The sequence below is a fragment of the Crocodylus siamensis genome, chromosome 1 (assembly GCF_052110815.1).
Source record: "Crocodylus siamensis isolate JL-2025a chromosome 1, ASM5211081v1, whole genome shotgun sequence".
Lineage (NCBI taxonomy): Eukaryota > Metazoa > Chordata > Crocodylia > Crocodylidae > Crocodylus > Crocodylus siamensis.
Genome location: NC_143395.1, coordinates 125,744,148 through 125,767,602, shown reverse-complemented (window position 1 = coordinate 125,767,602; position 23,455 = coordinate 125,744,148). Strand labels below are relative to the sequence as shown.

The 23,455-nt window shown below is 39.3% G+C and overlaps 1 protein-coding gene across 1 annotated transcript in view; it reads right to left on the bottom strand.

Annotated features, from left to right (window-relative positions):
* FNDC1 (fibronectin type III domain containing 1) overlaps window positions 1–23,455 on the bottom strand; it is a 126,586-nt gene that overhangs the window by 4,016 nt on the left and 99,115 nt on the right. Inside the window, exons 14-18 of the mRNA XM_090042275.1 lie at window positions 22,705–22,935; window positions 19,260–19,368; window positions 5,070–5,149; window positions 2,887–2,916; window positions 774–935 (exon numbers count right to left, since the gene is read on the bottom strand). Coding sequence (XP_089898401.1) covers window positions 774–935; window positions 2,887–2,916; window positions 5,070–5,149; window positions 19,260–19,368; window positions 22,705–22,935 — 612 coding nt within the window. The remainder of the gene's footprint in view (window positions 1–773; window positions 936–2,886; window positions 2,917–5,069; window positions 5,150–19,259; window positions 19,369–22,704; window positions 22,936–23,455) is intronic.

The window sequence follows — 23,455 nt, the reverse complement described above, 5'->3', positions numbered from 1 at the left end:
TAAAAAGAGAAAAACTCTCTATGTGGACCCTTTCCATGGATCCCCTATACATATTTGGCAATTAACACAGGTGTGGATTTCCATTTATGCTTTCAGAAGCTCTGCAGGAGGACTGCATGAAGAATATTCCTGAGGTATCTGTAGAGTTGCTTAGTGACAGCTTTTTAAGATTTGGTGCACTACCTAACTGGTAAAACAGATTCTTTCTGAGCACAAGTGTCCCATTCAATAAATGTAATTATAGGTTCTGCCTTTCACTCATGGGCCTTTTTTTAGTGCTATAAGTGAAATATGTTTTCTGCTTTAATTCAGAGTGGAAAGAATGTCTATAAGTATAATGATTTATATACTGGTCAACTGCAGGAATCAGACCAAAGCTTCAATATTCCTGTTTCTTACTTAGTAGTCCTATATGTGTACCTTTATCACTTGGGGCCATTTTTTAATTTCCTTTTGAGAAGTTCTGCAGAGAGATCTGTAGGGTTACTTAGATGCAAAACTTTGCTTTTACTATGACAGTGCCCTGTTGCAGGGTATCAAAGCCATGTCATCCACTTATTAAGCAGGACTCTCCACTGATCTCTGAGGCAAGATCTGTTTAAAAACTAATAGCATGATATGGCTCCATAGCATCTTCAGCTGCAACTTATGGCTCTCAGAAGTGTCCTCAAGATGGTATTCCATCCTCCTTTGATGAATAAAGCCAGTGAATAAAAACAGCCTCACATATCTGAATCCTGGCATCATAAAAAAACCCCAAGCCCCATGCATACCTTTCAGGTCATCACTGAGGTAAATCTTATATCTCAAAGAGTTGCAGAGAACCACTCCCACAAATTTTCTGTACCAAGTCCGTTTCACATATTGCTTGCCACTGCAATCTGAGTAGGTAGGATCGTATTTAAATGTAAAGGGGATCCAGATGGGCTCTCCACCTTGAAAAAACAAAATAAAGTAAAATAAATTAAAATAAAATAAAATGTGAAGGACAGATCTAGGAAAAAAGGAAATGTCAACACTTTACTGAGATTCATGCCCTGAGTCGAGTAGTAACAGGATCAGGATCAGGATCACAAGTTTCAGGATCAAGATAATAAGCTATCCTTTTTACTTCTAGATGCTCAAGGTCAAAAATCAACCAGTTACTCTCTAAGGTGCTACCCTTCCCTGCTTTCTGTATATCATGAATGAAATAAAATAAATAACTGTGTCAGGTCTTTTCTACACATTCATTAATCATATGCCATTAAAATATGATTACATGTAGCACTTTTAAAAATCGTGTTAGAGATGGAAAAATCCCCCGACTTAATCATCAGATCCATTATCTCTGTAAGGACCTTCTGTTATAAGATGCAATACAGAAGGGACAATTAATGAATTATGTCTCCCTCCCCCTGGACTTCTGGGAGAGGTCTCTATGTCTTTTCATTCTAATTGTGACTGGAAAACAGAAAACAAAGCCACAAAAATGTAGACTAGTGTCAAAAGATTCCTCTTAAGCACCTGTTCCTAATTCATCCTAATGCATCTAGAATGCAAAAGGGTCTCAAACAGTAGATTATCCCATTGTCCAGCATAACTAATCCCTCCCACAGTTTGTTTGGTACAGACCATGTGCTCTCTGTCACATTCATGTAACCACATTGAAATTAATGTGGTTGCAATGGTACAGCTAAAAGCACAAATAGGCCTGCACTATCTTGGTTTTGTTCTTATTTCCCCTGATGTCATTGCATTTCAGCAAGGTACTGAAGCATATGCCCAATTTTAAGAGCATGCATAGTCTCATTACTTTCAGCGAGGTAGCTCCTGTACCTAAAAATGGGCATATGATTTAGAAAGAGACTTAACAGAGACTCTGAGTAGTTTGGACACTAACATTATATGTATGTAGCCCCATGTGGTTTAATATTAAACAAGGCAATGGGTCTCTTCATTAAAGAACACATGGGAAAAAACAACCCCCCCTGCAACAATGGATAGTACACTTGAGTGTGAAATAAATTCTGTTGCTGCTGTTAAGGTAAAAAGATAGGATTAAAAAACCTCATTAAAGGTTTTGGGTTTTTTTGTGCAGAAACTTTAATTTATATCAGAGACTCAATGAAATAATAACAGATTTGATGCCTGCAAGAAATGAGAGCTTTCCTAAAGAACTCAAACTAGAACTATTTTAAGTGGTTGAATGCTATATCAATTACATTGCTAAGATTCAATATTATAAATAACTGGCTTGTTATACAGTGCATTTACTTGAATACAAGACAACCCTGAATATAAGACAAACCACCAATAATCAGATTCTATATGAGGAAAAATTATAAATTTGTTATAATTTTCCACATATAGAATATACTTATTGGAGAGTTAGCTTAAATTTGCCCTCCCTGCCACTGCTACAGGGGAAATAAAATCGGGGGGCCAGGTAGCCTCCCTGCCCCTTTTTCTTTCTGCAGTTCCTCCCTACCTAGCCTTGTGGTAAGTTCCTATCAGTGTTTCCCCATCTGGGCCATGTGTTTTATAATTATGCTCACTGTTGGCTGCATTTCATCAATGTTATAGGTGGTTTTCATAACTGAACACATGCTGTTCCTGGCAACAGTTTAATGATAGACACAGACAATGTAATGAAGTGTCCTGGTATGTGACTGCACAATGAGGGGCTTTCCCTCTCCTCTCCCCCACCCCACAATCCCCTTTGACTAGTGGAAAAAAAAAAAAACTCACCTTGAATTTGAGTAAACACAGTAATTTCCTTTATTATAAACAGTAGAATCCACCTTCATTCTATGTGCATGTGCTTATATATGTATGCCTACAATAGCAGCTTGCTACAAAGAATTTACAATCAGTTTTCAAGACATTATCAAAAGAAAAACTTACCAGGTGGTCTGACAATAAGCAGAGGATTATCTATAATGAAATTAAAAAGCACAATTCAGTGTTTTGCCTTGAAGCCTTATATCTCCTAAAGTTAAACATATTGGGTGTCAAAGAGAATGGCATTTGCAGAGAACAATTCTTTCAAGCTGTTTCATGAACGCTGTTTTCAAAGCTAACATTATTCATGCCATATCAAGGACCGCCTCAACTGAAGGAAACTATACTTGGATTACGCCATTTATGATTTACCAATACCCAGAAGTGGATAAACTTCACTGCAACCAAAGAGGGGAAAAAAAAGATTTCAGTGTTCCCTTCAGTTCAGTTATAGGAAGCTCCTGGTAGCCCCTGAGAGCCCTGTCCAAAGCATGAATAGTTTCTGATCATCTGAAATTTTGTCTTTTTAAAATGAATATGTGATAAAAGGTTTATCGCTTATTAGTTTCTGATTTATGGCTTAACTTTCAAGACTGAACTGAAAAAGGTGTTTAACGCTAGATTAAAATACAAGCACTTTTTTGTATCTGTCATTGTGATATATATATATGTTCCTGAATTGCCCTTTATTGAGCACGGGATGCCTCGAGCAAAGATATATGTTTATCCATTGTTTGGCAAAGTTCCAGGAAGTTTTACTCAAGAAATCAAAGAGTAAGTTGCTGTCTTCCTCAGAGAATTACCTGGGTAAAATGGTACACCTTTACTATACTATTTAATCCCATTATATGTGTTACTCAACCCACTGTATAATTGGAGTTATGTTAGACAAGCTTTCAGGCACAAAGTGCTCTTCTTCCAGTCTAGATCATGGCTACAGCACTCCAGCCCTGTCAATCAATCCCATGATGGCAATTGTTTCTTTGAGACATTCTTTTGCATTTTCACCAGCTGAAAGCTTCAAATTCTTCAGAGAAACATTCTGAACTAGTAGCTTTTTCTTTCCCCTGATTTGTTCAGTGACAATAACTACTACACTGGGCATGGGATGCAACAACTCTTTTGGTATTTACCAGTCTGAAAGCCTTCTTGGCCATATTGCAATTCAGAACTTAAAACATAATGGATTTAACTTGTTCAATAACATTTCTAATCTGACTGATTTCAAATGGCAAAAGTAAATCCTTTGGCCCTAATTCTGTAAATTGCTGGACACTTTCTGGAAGACAGGCTATACTGTATTCTCGCAATGAAGGGGATAATAGGAGTTCTTGTTAGATTACATTTAAACAAAACCTATTCCTTTAAACATTCTGGGTCCATTACACCAAACCTTTTACTTGATTTTGCAGTTGCTCTATTTTGTTTGCTTTCACTGACAGAACTTCCATAATCCTAACAGGAGTTCTTGGACTTCTGTTGCATTAAGCTAAATGGGTACAAACGAGACAGTAAGCACCAAAATTATCACAAGGCTAAAATCTGTAATCCAGGAAGATGTTGGATATTTAACATGAGAGAAGACTGTAGAACTTGGCCCTTTCTTGTTCAGTGATAACACTGGCTTGGGGCTCACTGGAAAAAAAATAGCTAGTCTATAGGGTACATATTACCCTACAGCACAGCACTATTACCACTATAGCATAGAATCTGATAAAGTAAGCTGTTGCCTACAAAATCTTATGCCTTTCTGAATGAGTAGACTTTAAGGTACTATCTTGACATGCCTTCTGCTTGACTTCATGCCAACACAGCTGACTCGCTCTTGTCCCTATGAAAAGGAGTGCACGTTGTCAAAAAAAGGCAAAATTCATTTGAAATGTTCCTGTCTGATGGAATTGCTTCCTATGTTCCACCTCAAGACAATTACTTTCAACCATTCAGCTGTTCACAATTAGGAAGCTAATTTATTATCTGCACAATCTGTTAAAGATGTATTAAATCTCCTAGTGTGCCTATATCACTGAATATTAGTAGTCTTTTGTACTGAAATTTAAACTTCCCAGGTGCACTTCATATAGGTATTAAATTTCATAGATCCATGTTATTACATTTCCTATATTGACCTGAAAGAATAGATGCTTTCACTTCATTGTCTTTAAATTTAACAACCCGATAATATTAACACAGAAAGTTTATCATCATGATTATCAATCATCATAGGTGTTACAGTTTGGCCATTTTCCTGGCTTACCTATCATTAGAAGCTCAAGCTTAAAATAAGAACAAATAATAATAATCCATACCAGATTCTGTGACAAATGAAACTGAAGAGCTCACAGGTCCATAACCGTAGGGATTTTTTGCTTGGACTTTAAAATAATACCTGAAATAAAAAGCAGCCTGTTGAAAGTAGCATATTTTCCATGTTAACAAGTCCATTTGAAACAACTGCACAGATGGGGAAAGATCTTATAGGAGTGCAAACTAACATAGTTCCATTGAGTTCAGTGCTCCACTGACTTTAATAGACCTGCGTCAATTTATAACAATTGAAGATCTGGCTGTTATTCATGTGTTCACTTCTTTTTGAAAGAACTATCATATATTGGACAATATTGTCCTAGTTCTTTGAAAACTGGATATAATTGCAAACTAGGTGATTTGAAGAGAGTGCTTGTCTATACAAAAATGCAAGAGTTGTGGAGAGAGATATTATGACCTTAGTGAAAGCAAAGTAAATACAGACTCACTCCAATGGAATCAGTGCTGTAAACTTAAGTTTTAAACAGGTGCATCTGAGATTAGAATCTAAGCTTTTACATTCATTTATTAACTGGAGTATGTTCTGATAATATGAGAAAAGTCATCAACGTAGAAGTGTTAGTTATTTAGATATTAAGGCCCTGATACAGGAAAGAATTCAAAGCATATGCTTAACTTTAAGCACGTCTCAGTAAAACTCAAAGATGGAAACCAGATTAGTTAGGTATCTCGTGTTTAAATACATACTTGAAGATAATTTCATTTCCTTCCAAAATTGTATGGTTTGGGGTTAAAAAGATAACATTTTTTTATTTTCAGTTTTATGGTTCTTTTCATTTCTTTATTTTCTTTTCCTTTTTTCTTTTAACTATTTTTCTATTGCTAGAAATAGAAGGAAGGGAGATGGACAGCAAGCGGTAGAAAATAATAAAAGATTAAATTTCTTTGGTTTTTGTTCTTATGTTCAAAAATGTCAAATCTTTTAGGAAAAAATATAAAAGCACAACAAAATGCAAACATTTTCACAAAAGATTATTTTGATCATTTGACCAGTTCTATGCCTGGGCTGCATTATCTTTTCCACAGTATCTGTAGTCTTGGCTGCTCCGGGGGCAGTACAGCTCCAATAAAACCAGAGCTTCCACACTGCCAGGAACTGAAAAACACATTCTTGGTCAGAGTAATTTTTAAGGCTAAAGGTTCTAGGATCCATATAGGCCCATCAGACTTCTGGCTGTATCCCATGGTCCATTTAGTAGAAAGCAGCACCCCACATTCCCAGCTCAGATGTTGCGGTTTGTTATAGAAATGTTGGCAGCCACTCATACAGGATATTAGTTTCAGGGGTGCTACTGATAGAACTACAAGACCTAAAGTTTCTAAATATTAGATATTTGATGTTGAAATGAAACTAAATAGCTGTTGTTTGGAAACAATACAGCAGGATTCAGGAGACAATGAAACCCAAGTCCTATGGCAAGAATTCTACCTTAATATTTTCGTAAACACTCATGTTAACCTTTTTCTTTCCTTGCTGCTTGCTCATTTCTACACTTGCATTCGCTTGCAAGAAATGCCAGGCATTTTTAATGACCATAAAACATCCAAACCTTCATTTTGCATCCAATCCAAAACTGAGCATCTGCAAAAGTACAATAGACCAAACATGACTCTCCTAATTGGATCAGTCTTTGTTCAGATGGAAGAATGCTACCAAACCCCTGGAGTATTTCCTTCAATCACTTACCATCCAAGTAGTAGGCCTAATACCCCCGAGCTTGTGAACTCTAATAAGAGCAGAGCATCACATGGTACAACTGTAGGCTACATCCATCGCTCATTAGGAAAAGACAACTCAGTCACAAGATTCCAAAGGGGTCAAAGTATTTCAAAGGGAAAGCAGCCTGGTGGGAAGTCCACAGGGATCCACAGAATCCATAGATCAGTTGCCTTCTATGGAAATAGTCAACCTCTGCTAAGCAGCACACACACCTCGTGTTAAACCCTTTCCTCTTGGCTCCCTGCCTGTACCATCACAGAACGTTCTTCAGTAATGTCCAGGTCCTGAGATCATCAGTTGGTCCTCAGCAGATCCCCCTTGCTACTTTCTGTGCCCTCTACATTCAGTCCCTGAGAGAGAACACGAGCTCCTCACTTTCCAATCGGATCCCCTGTGGAATGCCAAGAGCCCTGGGTAGTAGGCACCATATGGTGCATCTCTCCATGCAGGGATGCAGGTGGGAAGGAAGGAAAGGCCCCCTGGAGGGGCTTGCAGAGCCAGCAGCTAGGGGTGCTCTTCCCCTGGATCAAACACTTCACTGAATATACCTGGCAGCTTCGGTAGTCATCACACACAGGGAAACTTATAAGGAGAATTGTTGCTGTATTACATTAAAGCTCTGGAGGTGCATGTTCCCACCACTCTCCTGCTGAGGAAATGGGTCTCATTTCCATACTCCTTTCAATCCTACCTTGGGTTTAAGCAGGTTTACATTGCAGGACAAATAGCAAGTCGGTTACTTTTTATTTAAAAGAATAAAGAAAGAATCTCGCAAATCCTGGGTATTAATAGTTTCATAAGTGTTTAACAAATGGCTCTGGTCTGACCAGCTGATGGCCTTCATGCCCGTATGGGAGCTTTTGAGGAACAGATGCCTCTTATGGTACCAAAAAGAACAGAAGGTTAAAATGTAGAGACATAACAACAACAAACATCACACAACTGTATCTTGTGGAATTATTTTGGGGTGTGTTATCAGGAAAAGACAAAGTGTGGGTATCTTACATAAAATTTAACCACATGTACCTTAAACTCACAGGGGTTATTGTCGTATTTATGGACAGAAATGAAATAAGGAAGCAGACTGTCTGCAACATTCAAGATTCACTTGTGGATCATAATGCCACCAACTGGCCAATACCAAGGGTGCACTGCAGGTACACAATCTCTGCACCCCCAGCATGGCCATTATGCTAGAGTTCATAAGGGGCAATGGCAGCAGAATAACACTGATTTTCTTGTCTTGTCCCACACAACCCTTCTTACATGCAACAATTCTGCCTCCCTAAGCCTTGTCCCTCTTCTCTTTGAAAAATGTTGCCTGATAAAACCCTGGCAGAACAGAATCCTTCTACTTCCTGTATTGAAAACTGCAAAGAAACAACCAATACAGTAGGGTGAAGGGGTGAAGAACACGTGAACCCACAGATGTTTAGGCACACTGCAGATAGGTCTAGTGATTGCTATCTGCAGTTCCATATTTTAAAACCTGTGAGCTCTCCCAGAAGTACAAGATTTAAAAAAATCAAAAAAACCCTTTAAAAGTGGAAAGTAAGATGAACAGACATAAGAAGGAAGATTAACCTGATTAAAAAGCCATTCTACAGTGAAATATTTGACTTCCACAACCATTTAGAGTCAGTATCAAATGCCAATTCCCACCCACACTAGTCACACTTATGGTATGAAGCATGTCTCTGTTTTCACAAGCCAGAAGGAAAAGTCTAAGCTTAAAAACAAAGGCCAACATGGTTTCAATTAACTGCCCAACAAAATAGTATATCCAGACTGGAGATATTTTCTAAGGTTTCTCCAGCCTACCGACAGATCCTCAGTGGATACAGCTCCACAATTACTCGGCCCCCATCTCTCTGCTGGATCTGATTATCTGACTGTCTTTTTCCTTAAGTACAAGTACAAAAACGAACAAGTTTTTTTTTCAGTTTACTGTTACTGTTGCTTTCTGCACAGGGTCCTGAATATAATTAATGACTGCATGATATCCACAAAGAATTTGTAATTTCTTTGTACCTGCAGTGAACACTGTAGCACAGAAAACTGTGAGAGACACTAGAATTTCAGAAGGTTGTGTTTTCTACTAATTCCTAACACTGTGCTTTTGGCTATGGAAATATCTGCCAAGATTTGGCTCAAGGTAAGGTGAGAGAGAGAGAGAGACTAGTTCCAGCCTAGCTATGGTTTACATATGTAAAAAAGTACATGTAGATTCATCTTTTTACTGCCAAATTGCTCCTGTTAATAACAGTTAAATTAAATAGCACCTTCAGTATGAATATTTCAATATATGTTATACATAACATAACAATTAATGTTAGCCTCAGAACTGTTGCGAGATACTGAAATGTTACTACCCACTTTTGGAAGATGAAGAGATAGCAAGACATGGATATAAACCCAGATGTCTCGACTTTCCCATGACGCAACCATAAAGCTGTCCTGTTACAGCTCTGTTAATATACTTCAATCAGGGAGTTCTAATAACCAGGTCAGCTAATAAACCCATTTCAGAAACTGTAAATAAAAAAGTTAACTCCCAAACCCTTACTGATATTGGTCAAGATATTTACTTCTATTATGGTTTTTAATCCTTTGCCTTACTGCTGAGGAATATGCTGGGAAGTCCTATTCAATCTAACCTCATTCACTTCCCATCATGAATAAAGTAATACATAAAAAAAACCAACCGTGTAATTAACCATGCTTTGGTTACACTTTGGCTTGTCAGAATTGCAATGAGGTGGCAACTACCCAACTAACACTTTAAAAAAACATGGGGATAGCAGCAAACTAAGCACCACATGCAATCCATTTTTAGTGCTGGCAAGAGAAAAATTAATTTTTCCCCCTAAATAGACTGCCTTCAGGCACTATAGACAACTTCCACTGAAATGTCAAAAAATAGTGTGATATTATGACATAATCATTAAAATATTCTACAATAATATTTTATTGTTTGAAATCCTCAAGGGCAGTGATCCTTCCTACAGACTGAAAGATCTGATTTTCTGCATCACAGTGCCTTTAATTTCTCTGGCAATAAAATAGTTTAACACTTTCTAGCAGAAAGGGAGGATAATCACTCAAGGCCAGACTGTAACTGTGTGCTAAGATGCCTTTTTGAGTCTTGTTAAATGTTGCCCTTTGGGCTGCTCAAATTCTGATCTGTGTTAATGCTAACTTGAGTTCGGAGCAGTCACACATTCCAGCCAGCAGGAGCCTTGAGAACTGAAAGGTAAGAATGCAGAAAGGAAGAGGGGGCCCACGAAGCCTTGTCTCTAATCTGGTTGTTAGGACAGACCCATGGGAGATGTGGGTCTGAGTTCCATCTGACGCCATGCCATGCCAGCAAACAAGTTCGCTGATGGGAACAAATTGCCCATCTCCCTGGAGAATACCTGTCCAAAGTTCCTTGGACACTTTCTTTAAGAAAGCAGTCAAGACTCCAGAGAAACCTACAGCCAAGACTCCTGAGAAGACTCCAGCCAAGAGCCCTTCAAAAAGTCCAGCAGTCACCTCAAAGAAGTCCTTCCAAATCAATATGATTGCTATTTATAATATAAATACATTAATGTACGTATATTACTCATCTATAGTTGATTGAGTACAAAATTCTGGGTTATTTTTGGTGAAAATAAGGTATCGAGCCTCGGTTCAGGAACAAATCCCCCATTTATAACATTGTTTTCTATGGGAAAATCTGTTCTGAGTTACAGCATTTTGACTTAAGATGCAGTTGTCAGGAACCAATCATGTTGTAAGCCCAAAGACTGCCCGTTTTATGTGTCTTCTTATGGTAGAAGATGACTTGACATGATGCAGTATCATCATGTTATACATTATCAGACATGTCCTAAAACAATGTAAAGATAAAGAAATAATGTAACCATGGAAAACAACGCATTTGAAAATGAAAACCTTGTTCTGAATTTACATTTTTGAAATGTAATTTTCTGTCATTTTCATTGTTCTGGAAAATTCCCAAATGCTTGATTTTGTTCCTAATCAAAATGAATACGAATTTGGAAATGTCAAAAAATTCCCACAAGATGGAAACTCTGAGTTCTCTTGGCAAACTACAGATCTAACTCTGACTAGTTATGGTGAGGTAGGAAGCTCTATGCCTTGTCTCTCCTATATCTGTAAACTGAAACAGCTATTTTGAGTAAGCACTATTTTGCACTGAAGATACAGTCACTGTCATCTACATGCTCTCCCTCTATCTGAGCAGGGGTGCACAAAATCCAGCCCACAGGCCAGATCTGGACCACAGCAGACTCCATTTCTCAGGAGCCCTTGCAGCAGTGGTTACTTCTGGCTGCTGCTGCCAGACTGAGCTGTGCTTCCCAGGCATCAAGGCCCATCTGCCCCATACCCACCACTGGGGGAAGGACCCATGTGGATGGGGCATGCAGCTGGGTGGCTGGGATGGGGCTGCAACCAGGAGCAAGCTGGCTGGGCAGGGCCAGGGAGACCCCTGGATCTTGGAGTGGTGACAACAGGAAACCGGAACCAGGGCAGAGCCATGATCTGCTGCCCTCAAACTCCTTAAATGAATGCAAGTTCTGCAGGTACAGGCATGCAGGGAGTGGATACTAGCTCAGCCCTGGCCACAGCGCCAGCCTGGCCCCAGCGCAACTCCCCACCCAGCTGCATACTCTGCCCACATGGCTCCTGGCTGGTCTCCATGGACACCTGGGATCGTGGGGCTGTAACAGCATGGGGCCGGGGCAAGCTCTGGTTCTGCAACCTTGCACTGTCATGGCCCTGCGATCCTGGGCTCTCCGTGGGGACCAGCTGGGAGCCACGTGGGCAGTGGCTGGATCCGCCATTTTGCCCACCCCTGCTCTAAAGTTTGATTTGAAAGGGGGGGGATATAAATGATATAGTGCAACTACTTAAATATTGTTATGGAAATGCTTTATAATAAACTGTTCGTTAAGGTGAGAGGAAACGTGCACATATGCAGGCAACCATCCAGACAGCTTTCAGGGAGACTGTGAGGTTGGTGACTCCGGCTCATCTCTGGAAGCTGTGCGATTGCAAGGGAGCGCATAGCATAAAAGGGTTTTCCAGGCTCTAAGCAAAGCGCTGAGGACTGGAATAACACCATGTGTTAAGTGACTGGAGTCAGTGAGCAGGATTCTGTGGGTCCCTGCCAACAAGCAGAAGCAAAAAGGTCAGTATTCTTGGGACAAGAACTGGTGTGCCTTATCAAGGATTTCAGTAAAAAAAGACTGCCTCCATGCAGTTCCCATGCAGTCCAAAGAAACAAAGCTCTCATACATCTTTGTAAACAAAGCATGCTTAGAAAATAGTCTGACCCCATTATCAGTTTTCATCCAAACAGACACCACCCCAAAAGGTCCTGATTGTCAGCTCCTCATTACCCTTTTCCCAATGGTACAACAATCTGAGGGGAAAGGCAGTGAGGAGAACCCCTCTGGACTTTGCCTCAGATAGGCAAGATAGAAAGACAATTGCTTAACTATGGGTCTACAAGTGATGGAAAATTAATATTCTTATGGGAATATGACACAAAATAATAAGTAATGAGATCAACCACTAACATTATTCCCAGTGGAAATGTCTTATCAGGACTCTTGCAGAATTCTGAAATTAATACATCGCTGCTCTGTTTCTGTTCTGTTTTATGTTGCTAGGGCACATGGCATGATCTCATACATTCACTGCATATGAAAAGGAAGGTGGGGGAGGGGCTTAATGACTTGGAATTTGATCAAAAAGCCATTGAAGCTAATGGATCAAATCCTTAATCAGGACACATTGCATTAGTTAATTAAAACCAAAATTATTCTTTTTAACTTGGGATCCTGAACTTTTATTATATGATTCTCTATAGGGAAGCACGTTATGTATGGACAAAGCTGGTTGAAGTGTTTTGGGGAAATTAGGTAACTAAACGTTTCAAATGAACATTTCACTATTTTGAAATGTCAAAAGCAGGAAAATCTTATAAGGGCAAAAATTAAAATCTCCAAAACATTTTAAAGCATCAGCATTTTGAAATGAGAAGTGTTCGTTCTCTTTAACCAAAAGTGTCCACGTTTCATGTTGATATTGCTTTGAGTTTTTCCTATTAATGAAAATATTTGATGTTTTTGATTTTACACCCTGATTTAGGATGAACAGAAAGATCAAAATGTTCAAATTTTAGAAGGGAGAAATTCCATTTTCTAGCCTACTCCAATTGTTATGCTTTCATTTATAATTTTAATATATATTAAAATAGTTCAGAATAGTTTAACTATAATCTAACTTATCTATACAACTAAGGGAGACAGCTTCCCACCACTAAGACATTGTCTTTATAACACCCCAGCAAATTCAACAAAATTAAACTATGCTGGTTCTGGCAGTATAATACAAATGGCAATAAGGAGCCACAATACCATAATTTCTCACAAACAACAGGTCCCAGAATATAGTAAGTACCTTGTTTTTGAAATGCAGAATGAAGAAAAAAAGACCTTTCCTGGTAGTAAGTAACTGAGTAGTGGCAGCTAGGGAGTGAAGCCTGGCCACTGTTCTGCATGCATGCAGATTTTACTTTTTGTTTTCAGCTCATAAGCTGCAGAAGCTGCTTGTTGCATATTTCTTGCTTATAATGTACATCCTGATTTCTAGCAGATGGTCACTGTTGTACACAATAAAATATGGCATGTTTTTCTTAGTACTGTATAAACTCCAAGTCAGATAAACGCTCACCAGAGTTCAACTGTGTTAACTCGATATAAATATTAGTGTATAAAAAGGTGACTCATTGGTTTATATCTTTTTACTGTATATTAATTGCCAAGCATGAAATGTTACAATAACCACTCATTAGCTGCTGACACCAATGCCAGTAAACCACTACTGTGGCCCTATCAACATGCCATTGACGCCCAAAATATTACCTAGTTCAGATGCATCTTATTTAAACAGTGACACTGATTATGCTGGGCACTCTAGACATGACGCATGCCACTTACTCATTTAATACATTGCTATGTCACTAGTCTATGTGGCCCCTGATCCTGCAAGCTGAATTGCTCAGTTGAAACCATATATTTGAACAGACAGACTCCAACCCCCACACAGCGTCTTGATGAAATCCGAGTCCACAAATGAAACCTGTGTCCAAAGAGAACAACTTGCAGGGCAATTTTCTCACCACCTCCAAAACTTTTTCCTGGTCTATGTTATTAACACTAATTTACCACTCACTGGCAATGACCATTTCCATTAAAAAGCTGTCTTGGTATGCAAGCCATCTGTAGAATTATTAATAGTCAGGCCCTCTGCTATGAGCAAAAAGAGTAACTGTCATTCTGGTGTAATCAAGACACATCTTAAATGCAATGGAACATTTTCCTACCATCATTTTGTACAGAATGTGTCCACTGAATTCAGTGGGAACCTTTCAACAAAAACAGGACCTGGTTCAGGTTACACACTACCTGAACTTTGTCCCATAACCAGCTTTTATACAAGAGTCTAAAAATTGATTAAATACGAGGTAATTTAAGCACTGCTCAGTCAAGTCTATGTAACTGTGTATGGTAACCATTGAAATCTTTCCCAGTATAACTATGCTACTGGTTAAGTAGGGAAATACAGTAGAGCATCAATTATCTGGAAGGTGATTCTCCAGCACATCAATTCACCAGAAGGTTTTGAATTATTTTTAAAAAGTGGTTATGTCCGCCAGCACAATAAAAGTTCTGGGTCTAGTAACGTACATGGAATTTGTGCATCAGAGACATCCACTGTAATTCATACAGGCTCAGTCAATAATCTTGGTTTTATGCTTTGTGGCATACATTTTGATAATCCGTGAGATAACTGTTGTTTATTTACAAGTGCTTTATCTATGTGACTATATAGCAATTTTAATGATGCAAGTCAGCACTGCCCCATAGGTTGCCCACAGCCCCTGGGCTCTCACCCAGCCACCACTCACTTAATCAGTGTGGCTGCAACAGTAACTGAGCTTTCCCACTCTTCCTGCCTCTGGCCTAGGGAGCAGGGTAGTGTGATGCACAGCCTGGTCAGCCACGGGAGTCCAGGGCCATGTATGCACACAGTACAGTTGTGGGGAGACAGAGGCATGTGCATGGCTCACCCTGGTGCAGCCTGTAAGGCATGTGACTACCAGCTACTAGAAGCTGGACAGCCTTGCTGTAAGCCAACTGCATTAGACAATACCACGTTTACTGCTTATTGTTTTTTAAATATTTGTTTCACAGTACAGTAATTAAAGTATAGTTTTCAGGACTTCTTACTGTGGGTTTTGATTATCTGGAATGATGGTGACACCAGCGAATCCAGATAATCGATATTTTACTGTAAATAAACACCAGCTGCCTGCAGACCCAGCAGGTCAGTATGAACTGGAACTCACCACTGAAGATCCTGCCGTCAGTATAATGGATCCAGTTTTTGATGTGGTTCTTATACAGGAATGTAGAAAGAACTTCCTGTCATACTTGTTGTAAAAAACAGACACTACAAATGGGCCAAATGGTTTGAGCTACTGCTTAAGATGTAAAATGAAAAACTTGACTTGCTGATCTTCCCTATCTGCTTTGTGCTGTTGTGGGGATACAAGACAACCCAAATGTGGTAGAACTTTTTCATTAAATGTGTAGTTGCTTTGCTTCACTGGAGCAGCATAAAGTAGCTAGAACATATCAATACCTCTGGCCCTCAGAGTCAGGAGATCCAGTAGCTATTTGCATTTGGATTTGTGGTCATCTGTAACATTTGTAAAATGCTATCAGATATTTCCAATGAAGTGCCTAACATTAATAAAGCTGGGGATCAGAAAAATGGCCTTTAAGGGAAAAGAAAAAAGAATGGAGGAGAAAGAGTCTGAAGAGACATAGGAAAGTGATTTAGAAAAGAAAGAGTGGGCTTGAGAGCACTCTGCTAAAGTCTGACATGTCTTTTGCAGAAGTCTGAAGTGCAGTGTGAGGGAAGGGGAGTTGTCAGACAGGCATGCTATGCCTTTGAGAGATTTTTATTTATTTATGTATTCATGTCATAAGAAGTCTGATTCTGCTCCCACTGTGCTACTGGAGAAGCTCTTACTGACTTCAATAGGTCCTTGATTAAAAACTTATATTTGCCTTGTTTGTTTTGTAAAACATTTGAGCATGTCAAAATGCCCAAAGCTACTGCAGAATTTTAAGTTGTTTTAGGCTCTGCCAATCACATTATTCAGAGTGCGATGACAGCTTTACATTTTGGTTAGAAGCTGATCCCCGATTCACATGCCATGTATGCCACAGTTTGCTAAAAGATGCTTCTCATATCAAATGGTGAGCACTTAATATCATCATTTGTATACAGTAAATCGTACTTAATCAGAGACTTCTCATAAATGGGCACACAATTGGGAACACATGGCTTTTTTTTGTCTAGTTTCATCCTTCACATCATATTTTATCAATTAGGCGCTATTTTTTTTAGTGGTTACATGGTTATTTTTAAGACAAAAAGTATGCAGCCAATTCAGTCTGTGGATATGAAATATGTAAATGGTATTGGCCAATGCACACAATTCATGTGTTGAAAAGAATCCTCATGCCCCACCCACTGGCTCTCCCTGATTCCTGTGCTAAAAGAAAGTTCCTCTGTAATTATGTAATGGATTATATACAATAAAAATACAGTGAACACTGGGGCCAAAGGTTCATCCATTTCTTAGAATGAGGTCAGGAAAATACATATTTTCTCCATACTGTAGAATTCATATATCCTTTTGGTTGAGACTCTCTAAAACCTCTCTCATCTATCCAAATCTGGCCATATTGGAAACTTCTGAACATCTCAGTTCACACATGCTCAGTGGGTTTCTTGGAGTTTGGCAGCTACCTTTTCCAAAGACTCCATCTGTACAGAGCATGCTGTAGCCCAGGGCTGCAAAGGCCGAGCAGGAATTTCTCACCAATCGCTCTTCCTGGGAACCTGGTGATGCTGGGCACAGGGATGGAGAACAAGGAAATGGACTCTCTCATGCTTTTAATCCGCTCCCTCCTGGCTGCCAGGCAGTGAAGAATAGAAGGCTGCAGCTTGACTGGAATGAAGCACACAGCTTTTTCTTTAATGGGGCAGGGGAGGGGGAGGTGGCGATATACTAAATATTGAGATACTGGGAAGAGATGCTGGAAAGTTAGAATGGGGGATGAACAGAGAGCATGGGAAAAAGGAGGACTAGGACTGGGATATTCAGCAAAGTGGGGAACAGGAGAGGGACCGGGGCAGGGAGCAGAAAGAGGACTGGGATGTAGAGTTGACAGTGGTGGAATTAGGACCACTAAAACAGAAACAGAACTTTGAGGGGCTGTTGGCAGAAGAGTTGACACTTGGAAGACCAAGGCAGGGGTGGGACTCTGCTCCCCTTACAACCTTGAAAGAGAGCCCAATAGTCCTGAGCTCTCAGTTTAGCAACCAGATGTGAAATGTTTTTACTTTTCTATTAGTTAACCTAAAAGACTCCTCCAATGATGCATTTCAATCACTGGGGGAGTCATACTGCCTCTTACCACTGATTGCATCATTGCTAAGACTCAAGATTATGAAGCTGGACCATGTCTTGGTTCTTGGTACCTGCTGGAGATGCAATTGAAAGCAACATAAGGGTAAAAATGTATGCAATCCTTTTCACCCCTTATTTCTATTTTTTTAACATACTGGGGGCATGATGTGTGCGTGCACACCCTTGAAACACCACAAAAAAAGTTTCTATTCTTTTTAATACAGATTTGTTGCACAAAACCCCTGGGGAATAGCACCTGCAAAAGAATCAGAGGGAGAAATTGTGTCGCTGAAACTTCTTTGGCCTGTGTTGACTCTCTCAAAGAGCATGAGAGGCCATGATGCACCTAGTAAATTCTATAGCAATACAGCCTTTTTCTTCTTTTTTAATTTTTGGAAGAAAGAACAGAAAGAGCAACCTTCCCTGTTTAGCACTGTTGACAAGGTATCAGCTGTACAGAACCTCCAAAAGGCAACTGTGGAGGCAAATCATCACTCCTCAACCCCTCACACATCTAGAAGTTGTCTGTAGCCAGAAGCAGCTGCAGTATTTGGGTGGGCGTGCCTGCATTCCATGAGCAGGTCTCTCTCTTGGGTTCCCCTTTCCTCTAAGCGCCCTATTCCTGCCAGGACAACGGAAACTTCTCAACCTACTAACATGCCAATATAGGACACCTACAAGTAAGCCTCTTGCTGTCTTGCCTTGCACCAGGAATCAAGCTAATGACCTCCAGAACTAAAAACAGCACTGCAAAGAGCATATGCAAAACAGCCAGACTCTCATACTGAGAGAGCTGTTACAGACTCATCCTCTGTGGATCAGACACCGAAGAGAGCATATACTATAATAACCAGCATGTTATCCTAGGAAAGTGTATTACAAGCGACTGAAATGTGAAGTTTGGTGATTCAATTCACAGGCAAGCCTACTACAACATCTGTTTTAAAGATGTCTTTTTCCTGTGTGTGTCACATACACTCCTTAAGAACACCATAAGAGCACTGTAACAATATAAGTCCTTTGACCTTCAGATCCCTAACTTTGGGGCATGTCAGTGCAGCAAAATGAAGGTGAGATGGTAATATATGTTGGCATGGCTGCACTGGCTTTAACCAGATAACACAGGTAACAATGACAGCAAAACAAAGACGCAGCAGTGTAGGCCTACCATATACTCACAACCAAACTACAAACTATCCAGGGACCCTGGATACACACTCTGGGTGCTAGCATGTGCTGAAGCCTGTACTGCTGTATCTTTGGTGCTACTAAGCTAGCACCGGTACTCTAGTACACAGTATAATTACACTGCCATTTCACTGAATAGATTCTTATTACTACTTAAGCTGGAGTTATCATTTCTAGCACCTTTCTAAATAAGCCACCACCAGAGGACTAGATACAGATTTTTCCAGCATGTTATACAGTGACTTACTAGTCAGTAGAAAACTACTGATGATCAGGAATCCTAGACTCCTGTGTGTGGGAGCAGAGTGGGGTTTGCAGTGATGAGAGATGGGATAAACAGAATTGATGCAGTGATAGCAAGGGCAGATCTGCATCATGACAACAGTGTGCAGTTTCACCAGAGGAAATAAGTCCCACCCACCTGCTCCCACTCCATGCACATCTACTCCAGAACAGAAACCTTAGCTGCTCTGCAACTGCAGCCCACAATGCGTTAATAAAGTTAACTTACACTGCTGTTCTGCCCAGTGATACTGTGATGTACATGTCATAGACATGTAATCATAGGAAGATGATTGGTAAGATGTGAATTTTGTGTTCTAGATGTGCTGTTATATGGATTCTCCCAAGACCACCAAAACTGGTGACATTTGTTTCAAATTAACAAGAGTACTGAGAAAGAACAGGTCAAACTGTTACCTTGTATTTGGCTTCAGGTTCTCAATAGGCAAATGAGTGGTGCCCGCAGTCCTGGTTGACCATTTGTTCTTTAAGAAATCATCATAAGATGCACTGTAAACCAAGTAACCTGTCAATGGAAAAGGTAAGTGTCAGCCAGAAGTCTAAATTTCAAACAATAACCTCAGGATTAGATGCACTGACAGATGTTATGGGTCAAAAGAGTCAATATCTATGCTTTCTAAGATTTCTTAATATAAAATAAATATAAACCCCACATTTTCCCCAATCTCTTTTCCCCTATGTATCTGATTTTTATTTTTTGAAAAAATTAATTATATAGTTATAGACCTTTCTAAGCAAATAGGCTATTTCAGAGCCTGAGCCCGAAGGTAGTGAATATTAAAACAAGGAGTCAGTTTAATTCTTGGTATAAGCATATTGAGTTAAGGGGTGAATCGGACAATAAATTATACTTAAGTTGTGACACAAACTGTCAAGTAGGATGTGGGAGGTACTTAGTGAGTTGTTATGCCTCCTTAAGCTTCAATGAGGTTGTGACAATTTACTGTAGTAGAAGATAACCAGATGTCAAACTCATTCACAGTGGTACTTCACTGTTTTGGCAAACACTCCAGTAAAAAAATTATTTGCTGCACACAATATTGTTACCAATTAAGTCAATAATAAAACTCCCTTTAACTTTAATGGGAGCAAAAATGTGCCTGTTATTTATTTTACAAAATAATAACACTATATACTTGATACTTACTAGTCACATTTACACAAGTCATTCAATCTTGCATACCCAAGTATTACATGACTGTGCAGTAGGGTTACTGCATTACAGGCGTTACTGCGCAGTAGCGTCCCCACATGGCTTCCTGGTGACGCTGACTGCACAGTAGCTCATTACTATCACACAGTAGCGTCACATCATGGTTTGTGCCGTGTGACGCTACTGCACAGTAAGCATCTCATGTAGATGCAACCACTCTGCAGGATATATAAATCTCAGCTCTGCACTGGGCATTTGAGTATTATATGCATTCATACCTTGCATGGAAAACCCGTTGAGGTCAATGAGTTTTGCATAAGAATTCAGAGTATAGATCATACAGCTAAATTTTGTCTTCTATATTGTATATATTGCCAATTGATATTTGAGATGCAGCAGACTTTTAAGCAGACAGAACAAAATTCTAGGACAGGAACTCTCAAAAGGGGTATCACAGCATGCCAGAGTACCATGACATCCTTTTAAGGGTGTTACAGGCTTAGTTGCCTTTATCCGCAGGTACCCATTGGATGGGTGCTGCCCAGGAAGTGGGAAAGGATAAGTGAAACTCCACCAGCCTTACCTCGGTTTGAACCCAGGTCCTTCCAGTCTGCATAGCCTGTCACTCTACTGACTAAACTAGACAGCTCTGACAAAAGTAGGTGGATCAAAATATCATACTAGTTCTATTCCAAATTCATTCATTTTCTGCTAAAGGAGCGATAAATAGCAAAGTGAGAGGGTGTGTAGCTTTGTTAATTTGGTAAAGAATTAAAAAAATACAAAAAACAACTGTAGGATCATGGAAATAAGATTTTGAATGAGAGATTCTTTTTTTTCTGCACACTGTATACATTTTGTTAGACACAAAAGGAGAATCCATGTTTTAAGTCTATCCTAAGCTTCAGAAATCAGTTATAATATATACAACAAAAAATTGCAGTTCAATAAGGAGAAAAAATTGCTTAATTTTGTATTCATTAAAAGAGAGGGAGAGGGCAAAAGCTTGCTTGTTAATCATCATCTGCAGTTTGCCTTTAACAGTTTTAGACTGCTAGAGCAAGAATTTTGACAGACAATATTAAAAAAAAAATGAAATACTGGAAGCATGCCTCTGAGAAGAATATGAAAAGGAAGATAGTGACTCATAGCAGGAAAAAGTGCCAAGATGCAAATACAGAATTAAACAGAATAAAAATATCAACATGCATTGGACATGATCAAGCAACTCATTGCATAGATCACATACTGCATTAAAATTAAACTGTAAGATTTCACATTATTTTAAGTAAACCATATATTCAATAAGGTGCTAGATTAATAACCCTGAAATCCTTTAGTTAACTACTGAACATGAGTATACAGTGTAGCAATGTAAAATTCCCCCATTCTTTCACAACACCTTACCAGTTTTAAAAAGCTAGTGTAGTTTGCATACCCACTCAGTTCTTGGCCCCTCTGTTGAGGTTGCCAAAGAGAGATGGTCAATATTCAACAAGAAAGAAAAACTAAGAGGATGCCACACTCTGTTTCTCAGTTCCAGTAATCTGATACACTGACAAATTTGGTTTTGATTAATCTCCAAACTCTTTTGTGATTTATGTACTTTAACATTTTTAGCAAGACTTGAGTTTCATAATCTCTTTGTTATCACATGCTCTAAAGACAAACAGAGATCAATTTTAATGCATTTGCTTAACCATTAACCACAGGTTGTCAGACTTGCATTTGAACAAAATCCAGTTTAAACAAAATCAAGATAGTTTAGATTATATGGCACATAAGAGCTAACCAGTTCCACTGCATTTTAGCTGTTGATTCTTTTATCAAAAGCTTAATTTCTTCTTTTTTCGCTCAGCTACTAAGCGTCTTGCTTTTCCTGTGTATACAGCAACATTTCTGGTTCAGCTTGCATCATTAATATTTGTACTGCGGCATGCAACGTATGCAAGACACAACAGAGGGTCTACAGAATATTCCCTACATTTCTGTTCTCTATTCCCTCCCCATTCCCATGGACATTTTTTTTTAAGGAAGGGAGCATTGGTTTCAGAAAGTGAGGGGAACCAACAGAGGAAACAAAGAGAGCGATTTTGAAACGTGGCTTCTCAATATTATTTGTGCATCTCATGAGCAAAACCGTTCAGTAGTTTAATGATTAAGTTACCATACATATCAACTTCAAAACTATATGCACAAAAACAGATGTGAAGTTAAGTTCTTTTAAAGATCTGAACCACCAATCTTATCCATAGGCTTGATGTGTAAGTGTTGACAGTGAAGGGGCACAACTTCACACCAGTGCTGCTGCTGCCCCCACTGCTGCCAGGCACTGGCTCCAGCTGGGCTGCTGTCCTGCACCCACACTGTTGGCACAGAAATCTGAGGGGCACATGCCCTCCATCCTATACCCCACCCCATATTGCCTATAATCTTATCACTGGTACACAGTTGACAGATGACATGCAAGCTCTTCCTAAGACCCAAGAAAATAATCAATACCTCCTTCTGAGGGAACTACAAGAGAGATAATGTTTGCAAAAATGATCCATGTTGAATTCAGTTTATGATAAAAGACTTAATTTGGAAAAAACTCTCCATTTGGTATAGATTCCCTGAACTCAAACAGAACAACAGCTAAAAAGCCCTAGGTATGAGAGCCACCACTCAAAGTTTCTCTTACTGTACCTGTTACCATGTCTCCTTGTAGGGGTTTGGCCCAGTCAATGATAACAAAGGAGTGACACCCTTCCACTGCTACCACTGTAATGTTGTAGGGGGCTTTCTGGGGAAGCATCTCCCTCTCTTTTAGGTCACTGGGTATGAGTTCATCCAGGCTTTCCACTTGAAAATGCTCCAGGGCCTCTGTCAAGGAGCATGGCGCTGCTGGATCTTTATTTAGGTATGTCACATAAGGAGCTGGAAGAGACAGAGGTAAGTGGCATTCACCTAACAGTCTGTACAGATAGACAGATTATTGCAACAAAAGACATGGAAGAGCATGGAGGGTTTTTTCTTGTTTTTTTTTAAATTTGTCTGCACCCTGTTCAAAATGTCACACTTGTAAAAATGGACTATGTTGTATTTTGTAAAAATAAATTAGACATTCATTTCCTGAACTTCCAATATTTACCTCTTGTATATTTTCCTACCATTTCACTAAAGCTTCAAATCTGTAAACTGATGGTGTCTGGAAACTTTCTGGAGAACTCTTATAATTCACATAAATATAGCACCATGGAAACCATAAACATGACAAATATTCAGTGTGACCTACACGGGAGATTTTAATAGCTAGGGCATAACAGCATATGCTGCATTGCAGTCAGTGTTGTAAAAGCCTAGGGACATAGCACTTGATTAACCCAGTGCTCTTGCTCTAAAACTAAGAGTTAAACCTTAGATTTTGGAGCCAAACCTGTGCCACCTGAATTCATGA